Genomic DNA, 11,355 nt, shown 5'->3' with positions numbered 1-11,355 from the left:
ATGGCCCCCAAGAAGAAGGCCCCGCGTCAGAAGAAGGTCACCGTGGAAGCCATCTTGGAGCCCGTGGCCGCCCCCCCGGCGCTGAAGGTGGAGAGCCGCGGCGACGGCGTGGTGGTGGTGGAGTGCGCGGCGAAGAAGATCGAGCAGATGGCGGCGCTGGACATCGTTCAGCTCAACAGCCTCAACCTGCCGCTGCCTCCGCCCGTCATCAAGCCCGGGGAGCGAGGCCTGGGCCTGGGCAGCGAGCTGACCCGGCCCCTGCACGGGAACGCCCTGCTGGAGGAGCTCAGCAAGATGCGTCAGGAGAGGTAGGGCCTGCTGCCGCGTCGCGTCCTAACTTACTGTCAAGAGTCTTACGGTTCCTACACACCGCCCGCGATAAAATCGCATGAACTCGCACTCCCCCAGTCAGCCCTGCCCCGCTGCTACAGCGTGGTTGGCTGCCTTGCTGTATTTCCGTCTTCAATTGGTCGATTTCGAAATGCCCCTCCTTCCCTCGCTGCCATCTTGTCACTCACCAGCTTGCAAAGCATGCTGGGATACCTGGCGTCAAGACATCGCAGGCGACAAGACGAGAGGAGGGGCCAAAACCGAAATAGACCAATTGAAGACGGGAATACAGCAAGGCAGCCAACCAAGCTGCAGGGCGAGTTGCGAGTACATGCGAATACCTGCGAGTTTATTGCTTAGACTCGTCGGCGGTGTGTAGGAGGCTTTAGGCCATGTTCACATTACAGGCAAATCTGATTTGCTGATAAAGTAATGAATCATCATTATCTTGATTGGTTTCCCAAATCTGATTTGGGAGTGTGTCCACACTTGATGACGAGTTGCGAGTGACGTTCAAATCAGATTTGGTGGATCTGCGCGTCCGCACTGAAGTCACATCAGTCGAAAGCAGATTGGAAACTACCTCCATATGTGGTTTGGGACAAGTGACACAAATCAGACTTGGAGCGTCCAGACTCATAAAACCAATCGATAAAGTCATTAATAGGTCACTAAAGTTCACAAATCAGATTTGTCCGTCTAGTCTGAACATGGCCTAATTAGTGTATTGTATCATGTTGTGTCACATCACATCGTATCGCATCACATCGTATCGCATCACATAGTATCACATCGCATCACATCACATCACATCGTATCGCATCACATCGCATCACATCGCATCACATCGCATCACATCAGATCGTATCGCATCACATCGCATCACATCGCATCACATCGCATCACATCAGATCGTATCGCATCACATCTAGTGGTGGAAATGGCCAGGTTTTACTGTGGGAACCCTACTTAGGCAATGGCCCATGAGGTTTCGATAGTACTACTTGGTACTGGGTTATTTCAGTCACCGAGATCCAGCCCTAATCGTATATCATATCACATTGTATTGTATCGTATCGTACCGTACTACTGTATAATATCATTAAATTTATCATAGTATATATATATATATATATATATATATATATAGCGTGTGATATATTGTATGGTACTGCATCATATCATATCATCGTATTGTATCATGACAAGTATGGTATTATGGAAGGAATAATTTCATGTATCATGTATCATGTAATCATGTATTATAGCCTGTCCACTATTATTCAAAAAATAGCTTTCTCTTTAACTTCCCTCTCTTGCCCTCCTGTCTCTCCACTTGTCTGCTCTCTCCTCTCCTCTTCAGGTTCCTGACTGATCTGGAGCTGGCCTGTAAGACCAAGGCCTTCGATGTCCACAAGCTGGTCATCTCCTCCGTCAGCCAGTACTTCAGGGAGATCCTGGCCAAGGACCCCGGGATGAAGCGCCTGGAGCTGCCCTCCCTCTCCCCGCTGGGTAGGCCTTTATTGATCAGTCATTTAAATCAACATTAAGTCCAGCAAATTGTAGATTCATAATGTTGCCCTCACCTGTTTCCCCGCTCAAATCGTCTGTCTGTTCTTCAGTCGATCACTGCATCTATCATCCACCAATCCATCCTGGAGGCAACTTCTCCATCAATCTTCTCATAGCATAGAAGTTGTTTTATTGTCCATGAATGGAAATTTGCTTTGTGCAGACCAGCAAAGAAGAAAAGACGTTTCAATACACACAGGCTTAACATTCACAACGTTAGAGACCACCAGTCTTTTAAAGGTAAAGTCCCACTGATTGTCACACACCTGAGTGTGCGAAATTTGTTCTCCGCATTTGACCCGTCCCCTGGGGGAGCGGGGAGCGGCAGCAGTGCCGCGCTCGGGAATCATATGGTGATCTAACCCCCCAATTCCAACCCTTTTGATGCTGAGTGCCAAGCAGGGAGGCAAATGGGTCCCATTTTTATAGTCTTTGGTATGACTCGGCCAGGTATCGAACTCACAACCTCCCAGTCTCAGGGCGGACACTCAAACCACAAGGCCACTGAGCTGGTTATTTTAGTCATAGGAGGGCCATCCATCCATCCATCGCAGAGTAGGCAGAGTTCCTGGTAGGGTGCCTGAACACAAGCCTAAACATCTCCCTTGGCCAGACCTTGTTTTGTCTTGTGTGGTTTCCCGTGCGGGAGGCTCATGTTTGGCTCCAGTCAAGTTGAATGCCCCCTCCCTCTCTCCCTCTCTCCTTCCCTCCCTCCCTCTCTCCCACCCTCTCAGGCCTGGCCAACGTCATCACCTTCGCCTACCTGGGCCGCGTCCACATGTCCCTCTACACCATCGGCTGCACCGTCTCGGCCGCCGCCACCCTGCAGATCCCGCAGCTGCTGAAGATGTGCATGGACTTCCTGCTGGCCGAGCTCAACGTGCAGACCTGCGTCTACATCTGGAACATCGCCGCCGCCTACGGGCTGCTGCCGGTGCGCGACGCCGCCCGCCGCTTCGTCCTGGACAACTTCGTGCAGTTCTCTGAGACGCCGCTGTTCACCCAGCTGACCCTGGAGCAGATCACCGCCTTCCTGCAGGACGACGGGCTGATGCTGCCCTCTGAGATCACCGCCTTCCAGGTGAGAGGGCAAAGGCCGGAGGGTTTACCTGCCTTCCAGGTGAGAGGGCAAAGAAAGGCCGGAGGGTTTACCTGCCTTCCAGGTGAGAGGGCAAAGAAAGGCCGGAGGGTTTACCTGCCTTCCAGGTGAGAGGGCAAAGGCCGGAGGGTTTACCGTAGAAATTGGGTTATAGTGTGATATTTAGACATTTTTCTTTTTCTTCACTTCTTCTATCCATATAGATATCGATTTTCCTCAAACTTGAAAGGTTTTGCCGTGAAAAAAGTTCTTATATTGAAACTGTAAAGAAATTGATAGGACGGAAGACTCATGAATTGACATTGGAATTCACATTTCAAATTGACTTTCAAGTGAATTCAACCTAGCCTTGCCTACTGAAGAAACGACAAGACTTTTACACCAGTAATATTAAGATCATAAAAACATGGACATAAAAAGGACACTTTTTCTGAGAGCGGTTCAAATAAAATAAAAAAACGTAGTAAGATAAGTCAAATTAATTGGTATAGTTACTTCCTACACAGTTTATGAAAGAAGAGGCAAGGATACACAAACAAAATTATCATCACCTGCTTCATAGAATAAATGGGCAAGCTCTTTTAAGATGGTTGATTAATTAGCCTACTGCGGTATGCAGAGTTGAGTTGTTCAATTTGCTTTTGGTTTCTTAATCTCCTGGCAGTACAGCTGCATCCCGTTGGCATGGCAACAGAGCATGCACGGGATGTTGTGGTTTCTGCATGTCCCTTATCAAATTCACAGCAGCCTACTTTGGAGTGAACGTTGTACTTGTGAGATGATGCCAGCTCTTTAGCCGTACATACTCCAATTCTTTATGATAAGATGTCAGCAGTTAGGATCCAGAATGAGTGAACACTGAATTCAGCTGACTTTAGATTTGATTCAGATCAGCAGTACCAACTCTACTTTCACTCAGTCCTCATATCCTAAGTGAGCAGGGTCTTCTAATCTAAGAGGCTGCCCTATGTTCCTGCACCCACCGCTATTTACAGCCAGACCTAAAAACAGAGCCCAGACCAGCTGTTCAGAGCCTAAAGACAGATCCGTGAAGCCAAAGCCACTTGAAGCCAGTCACCTGCAGGTCTACTGTGAACACAAATCCACAAGTAGAACTCACTGTATGCAAGATAGCTGGTGTATTAATATGGAGCACCGTCACAGACTCAAATAGCCGAGTGGCTGGCGTTGAGGGAAGCAGCGTTGTATTTATAAATGGGATCAAATGTGAAACTACAGTAAGTATAAACTCGGTCAATTTAATTTAGTTTTTTTTTATCGCCACATATGGTTCCACAAACAACAGGAGATTTGATGGAGATCTGAAAGTGTTCGTCCAATATTGACTTTTAGGTTATTACTCTCTAAAAGTAGATATTTTCTCTTTGCTCTTACTGTCATATGAGTTTTGACCAATCCTATAACACGGTCAAATCACCTGGCTGACATAGTTGAAAGATAGATAATCTTATGGACAGTCAATTCTAAATGTTTAATAATTGTCTTAAATGTCAATTTTGGTGAAATGCCTCTTTAAGCTTAAAGGGACACTTCATTGAGAAACAATGCAGATTTATTTTGCACATAATCTCACACATATCTGAAATGATTTGAGTGAAGTTGTGGACCAGTGATGTCATTCATGCACAAATGACATCACTGGTCCACAACTTCACTCAAATCAACTCTCAATAACTGTCAAACTAAATGAATGCCTGCGAAAACGGTTTGCAGCTTTCGGATATGTGTGAGAGATCATGTGCAAAAGAACTCAGCACTGTTTTTCGGTGAAGTGTCCCTTCAAAAACAACCAACCAAACAAACAAACACCTTAAAATAATTTAATATAGTCAAAAAAGTAAAAGCTATGTATTTCTTGGTAAAAAAAATTGTTTAGTGGTGTGTTTTTATTATTCATTTTGATAGACGATGTGACGTCACGTTGAGATATTTCCAGTGCAGTTTCAATCTAAAACATCAACGGTAAACACTAGTTTTGGTGTCACTCTCTCAAAATCAAAGAGCAAGAGAAATACATCACAGAAGGGACAAAGATAGGATTTTCTCCACGAACTCAACAGACCAGAATGCAGTGCAGCCAGTAGACATACTGTATGTTGTAAGGGGCATCTAGGTCATTTTGGCAAATATAGGAAATCACAAAATGAAAAAGTAGACAAGGCAGGTTGCAGGGGGAAAGCGTACTGCAAGAAAGTAACACTTGATCTCTAAATAACTTGAGGAATGCACTGCAGTTCATAGGTTGATGATATCTAACACTGTAAGACAGGGGTGTCAATGGGGGCCAGATTAGATAAAGTGGCTGTTCCTCCTTGGTGCTTGTCTACAAACTGTGTGATAATGCTGCTGTCATCGTTACGTGAATGGAAAAAATGCAAAGTGAATTAGCTTGATTAACCAATACTGTGTGGAGGGCCACACATAGTATATTTTGAGAGACAAGCCGAGGGCCACTTAAAATCGCTCTGCGTGCTGCAATTGGCCCCCGGGCCGGCCTTTGGACATGCCCGTGAGGGTGGATTTTTTTATCACTCTCTCATTAAATCCATAGCCGTGAGACTGGCTCTGTTTCATTTTGCATTTGCTCTCATTCACAACGCCATTTCCCGCCACAGTTGACCATGAAGTGGCTGGACTTCGACCCGACGCGCCAGGTCCACGCCGCGGAGCTCCTGTCCTACGTGCGCTTCGAGACCATCCCCGCCAGCGAGCTGGTGAGCCAGATCCAGCCGGTCGCCCGCATGATGCTGGACCCTCAGTGTCACCGCCTGCTGGTGGACGCCATGAACTACCACCTGCTGCCCTACCAGCAGAACACGCTGCAGTCGCGCCGCACGCAGGTCCGCGGCGGGCAGCAGACCCTGCTCACCGTCGGCGGCCGCCCCTCCATCACCGAGCGCGCCCTCAGCCGAGAGGTGAGCGGAGCGGTGTGTGTGTGTGTGAGTGAGAGAGAGATAGAAGAAGAGAGTGTAATCAAACATGAAACCGAAGGGAGGGCAAAAGCACCTGCTCAGTGAGCTTTGACCCCTGACCCCAGGTGCTGTGGAGAGACCCTCGTGAGGGAGGGGCCACCTGGCGCCACCTGTCCCAGCTGCCCGCCAAGAGCTTCAACCAGTGTGTGGCTGTGATGGACGGCTTCCTGTACGTGGCAGGAGGAGAGGACCAGAACGACGCCCGCAACCAGGCCAAGCACGCTGTCAGCACCCTCAGCAGGTACTGTATCTCCAGTCAAATAATACAGCTTTTATAGGACTCAACAGTCACGTGACATTTCTTGCCCCGGAAGTGTTATTTTTTAATTTTGCTCCACTGAAATGTTTTATGGTCACTGACGATTCAGTAGGTCACGGGTTGGCTTGGTTCCAGCCTTAAAACTCTTTGTCTATGGAGAAAATGAATGGGATAACTCACTTCTGGGGCAAAAGATGTCACGTGACTATTCAGCTCTATAGCCAATAAAACGGCCATAATAGTCTTTTCTCTGGTTTTGTAGAGAGCTGCCCATTTAGTGAATGTGCACTTTGACCCAAACGTTTATTATAATGTGTAAATATCATCATACTGACTTTTATTACTTTTAAGTTAATTTGAGGTGTGATTTTACTTTTACTATTTCTGTGTTCACTTGATCCATTTCTGCTGTAAAACTGCTGCACATGCTCCATGTTGTTTCACTTGTCCATGTTTTGTTTTACATGTATTCGCTATGTTTTTTATATCTGCTTGCACACAAATTGCCCTTCTGGGACAAATAATAATCTTGAATCTTGAATCTTGAATCTACTGCCTGATAAGTTACAACTCCAGCTAACAAGATCCACAGAAACATCGTATAATCAGACACAAGGTCATGATTCCTCTCCTCCCTGTTGCCCCGCCTCCATCAGATATGATCCTCGCTTCAACACCTGGCTCCACCTGGCCAGCATGCGCCAGCGCCGCACCCACTTCTCCCTGGCAGCCACCGGCGGCCGCCTGTTCGCCATCGGCGGCCGCAACGTGGAGGGCCTGCTGGCCACCACCGAGAGCTACCTGCCCTCCTCCAACGCCTGGCAGATGCGCGCGCCCATGGAGGTGCCCCGCTGCTGCCACTCCAGCGCCACGCTGCCCTCCGGAGACATCCTGGTGAGCGGCGGCTACATCAACTGCGCCTACTCCCGCTCGGTGGCGTGCTACAGCATCGACTCCGACTCCTGGACGGAGAGGGCCGCGCTGGAGACGCCCCGCGGCTGGCACTGCTCCGCCACCCTGGGCGGCAAGGTGTACGTGGTGGGCGGGAGCCAGCTGGGCGCGGGCGGCGAGCGCGTGGACGTGCTCTCCGTGGAGGTGTTCTCGCCGGAGAGCGGGGCGTGGAGCCGCGCCGCGCCGCTGCCGCTGGGCGTGAGCACCGCCGGCCTGTCGCCGCTGGCCGACAAGCTGTACCTGCTGGGCGGCTGGAACGAGGCGGAGAAGCGCTACAAGGCGGCCGTGCAGAGGTACGACCCCGCCACCGACTGCTGGTCGGCGGCCGAGGATCTGCCCGAGCCCACGGTGGGCGTGTCCTGCTGCACCCTGACCCTGCCGCCGCGCCACGCCCCGCGCCGCCAGCAGCACCGCAACACGCCGGCCCACGAAGAGCAGCTACAGCCCGGGAAGAACAGGAGCAGAGAGAGCAGCATGGCTCCACAGCAGATCATCACCGCCTAGAGAGAGAGAGAGAGAGAGAGACGGAGAGAGACTAGAAGAGAGGAGGAGATGTAACCTGATGAGAACGTCTGGACCATCTGCTCTGTTTTCTGTTTGCGCAGGAGCATCGGTTCACTAAACCCGAAAACTATGGCACAGTCCCTCTGCATCTAATATCATTTATACGATCATCAAAAACACCCAAACATGGCTATAAATACGTCTTGATTTGAGTTATCAGTTATTCTAGTCTAGTCTAGTTTAAGCCCTTTATCACAGTCAAGTCTCAAAGGGACATCATACCATCATATACACATATCGTAATACATATACTGTATCAACAAGACAGCCATTCTGAGGACAAAGTGGAGCAATGACTGATGATATTATTATCGTGTCAGTGTGATAATTTATTGTACGTTTGACACCAAATGATCAGCTCTGACAGAGCTTTGGTCCTGAATGCCCCCTATTGTGATGTGTTGATATTGCCTCCAAATAGATTTTTTTTCTTCTCCATTATAATGATGAAATCTCAACTGGATGGCAGGTGCCAGACTTTGCCATAGCCAAGTGTATTTGTGTCAGGATTCGGTTGTGCAAACAGAAGAGAGCCGGCATGGTCCTCCGTGGTTTCAGGAGGCTCTGGAGGGAGGGGAAGTGGAGGGAAAACAGGTGGAGGAGGAGGGATGGAATGGAGAGCTGAGCAGGTGGAGGTGTAGAGAGGGGAGGACGAGGGAGAGGGGGAACGAGCTTTGTTAGGATGCCATAGGTCAAAGTGCTGTATATCTGGTGATTTGGGTAGAAGCAGGCTGGAGAGCGACAAGACGACTGTGAATCCATGAGCAGTACGTGTACAAAGATGTATCTAGGTAGAGCGTGTGTGTGAATGTAACAAGTGTGTGACTGTGTGTGTGTGTGTGTGTCTGAAAGTGTGTATGTATAGGGTGTGTCGTGAACGACAGGAGTGTGTGTGGCCTTTTAGGAATTGAGCCATTTTAGTGTTTTTGGCAAAATACTGCAATAACACCATACTTCATCAGCAAACTTGAAACATTTCTCATGGGGATAGAAACAGGTCCACAATGAACATAACCCGTGTTTATTGTATTATGTATGTACTGTACAATATCAGAAGTAGTGTAGCTCAACTGTGACAAAATTAATATTTACAAAAAAAAAGTTCTTGGTGTAGTGTTTAAACCAACATGTTTTTTAAGTGCAATGAAGCAGAGAGAAGGGAAGGGAGAAGAGGAGAGCATGGCGGTGTGTGAAATCAACCGCGCAGGCAAGTTTGGCCAAAAGATGACAGAGAATAAATAAAAAAGTTCGTACAAGCATTTTTGGTTAAAAAATTAAATTAAATAAAAAAAAATAAAAAAATCTAAAAAATTCATGCAAAAGAGAAAAAACAACAAGAAAGCGCCTTACCTACTCACGTGTGTTTGTGTTTCAACATCTTGCCTTTCTCATCCTCTAATTTATTAAAGAAACGGATTTCCAACCAACTGAAGAACCGGTGAAACCCCAGTAGGCAGAAAGACAAACTGCTAAGGGTTGTGGGTCATTGAGAGGAAGCGATTAACAATGTGGACTTTGGTCTCAAGTCATGATTATTTAAATTATGATATTATTATTTAAATTATTATTACATTATGATACAATGAGGTTAATCTGGCTCATTTGATTGGCTGAATCCCTCTGTATTTGTCTCCTTCCTGCTGCTAAATGAAGCTACCGGTGTTTGTGTGTCTGACAGCAAAGCCCGAGGGTTTCACTGAATAAAGCCAATCTGATCAAAACCAAGCTCATTCTCGTTCTGCCTTCATTTCCTTTGTATTATGTTCAGGCAGTGCTGCTGGGAGTTGTAGGCCATCTGACACAGAAAGAAGAGACCAGCGCTGCATTCAGGGGCTATCGGAAAACTTGGAAATCCAAATCATGCCGCGCAGAATTTTCATACTTGAATTTCTAAGTTATGATAAATAACCTTTGACTTTCTCGTCATGGCTGAAAAATCAAGTTCTGTGTCAGTCACTGGTAATAAACACTTATATACACATATACCTTTATGACATGTTTGGAGTTGGCCAGAATAACATTTGTTTAATGAAAGTTTGTTAAATTAGCTTAAACTGCAGCCTCCACGTTTGCCTACAGTTTGTCTTCCGGTTTGATTTTCTTGGAAATCCCAGATGTCGGACTTTCCCAGCAGAATTTGAACGCGGCACAGGTATGTGAGACTAAGGACTAAAGGTGTCTGTACTGACCCCTGACTTGCTGTACATACAGTAAGAACAACACAATATTTGGGAAGATCGGAATAAGTCCAGTCCAGTTATGACTGTTCAGTCTTACCTGCCCGAAGAACTACATGGACAGCTGAGATTACAGTTGATTTATTCAGAGCTAGTAGAGCTACTTTACAAAATAGAAACACAACTATCAGGCAATCCTCAATTAGTACAATAAACCAACCTAAATTAATTTGTTTTGTGAGCGTGTGGCGTTTATGAATTTACATTTTGGGCTCATGATTAGTAGGAAAATACCCCCCAAAAAACAAAACAAGCTTTTTTTTTTACATGCCCCCAGGGCAGAAATATGGACAAAAAGGTGGCATTCTAAATGGGCGTCAATCACTTGTTGCTGGACGTTCTGACACAGGGATGCAAAGTCATATAGAGTGAAAATGGTGAGATACTAGACAGATACCAGGGCAGACATATAAAACCACTCAAAAGCATTTATTTTTCATTCAACAGTGCCCCCTGCAATTTACAAGAATGAGTGTAGAAACCTATTAAAGTTTGTGGATTTCTTCATTTATTGTATTTGGTGCGTCACTGAGCTAGGCTGCACACAAGAAATGAATAAAGAAACTTGACAGTGAATTTTTCCCTCACTTCAAGCACTTTTCCATATCGACTGTGTTCTCCTCTTGGTTACCCGTCAGTTCAGCAGGTTTCCTCTAGTCTGGGTTGAGCAGGTGTAGTATTATATGTGGCCATCTGAACTTTTAACTCAACATTGGTACTGAGACGTAAAAGTCATACGTTCTACACACTCATGTATAGTGTAATGATACAACACTGGCATGTCTCATTACGATAGATTCCAGAATGAATTGTCACAGCTGTAATAAGTCTTACAGTTACGGTATGGAGACATCTCTTCACATGAATATACTGGTCTACTCTATGCCAGCCAAGGCCTCAAAATAGCACCCATCTCACCAGCTACACTTCAAACCCACATGGCACCAACCTCACAACACACATCACCGGTTACTACTGCCCCCATGTGGCTCCAGGCGAAAGACCTAGTATCGCATCACAAAAGTCATAACTGGACTGCTGTCAGCGGTTTAACCCAGTGGTTCTCAAAGTGGGGTCCCCTAGGTGTCCTTGAAGGGCTTCCAGGGCGTCCGCAGCAAAAAGGGGGATCATTTATTTTGACTATAATTTCATCCATAAGTAACACAATGACTATTTTGCTCTTATCAAATGGGGGTCTGTGGTCTAATTTGTGTCACTTTAGGGGTCCTTGACGTGAAGGCTTGAGAACCACTGCTTTAACCAACAGCTGGAAACCACTCAAATGCCCCAGTGGGGAAGACATGTGAACTGGAGCACAGGACTTTATGCCAGTAACAACACAGAACAAGA

The 11,355-nt window shown here is 46.8% G+C and overlaps 1 protein-coding gene across 1 annotated transcript; it reads left to right on the top strand.

Moving 5' to 3' along the window:
• Window positions 1–8,151, top strand: klhl43 (kelch-like family member 43; the record flags this gene model as incomplete). Its single annotated transcript, XM_083645535.1, has 6 exons — window positions 1–308; window positions 1,694–1,842; window positions 2,637–2,983; window positions 5,638–5,937; window positions 6,060–6,235; window positions 6,910–8,151. The coding sequence occupies 6 exons, from the start codon at window positions 1–3 to the stop codon at window positions 7,706–7,708; spliced, it is 2,079 nt and encodes a 692-aa protein (XP_083501661.1). The 3' UTR covers window positions 7,709–8,151.
• Between the last annotated feature and the right edge of the window lie 3,204 nt (window positions 8,152–11,355).

This window comes from Poromitra crassiceps (genome assembly GCF_964638095.1).
Source record: "Poromitra crassiceps genome assembly, chromosome: 11".
In the NCBI taxonomy this organism is placed as follows: domain Eukaryota; kingdom Metazoa; phylum Chordata; class Actinopteri; order Beryciformes; family Melamphaidae; genus Poromitra; species Poromitra crassiceps.
Note: the sequence above shows the minus strand (reverse complement) of the source record. Positions and strands in the feature narration are given on the sequence as shown.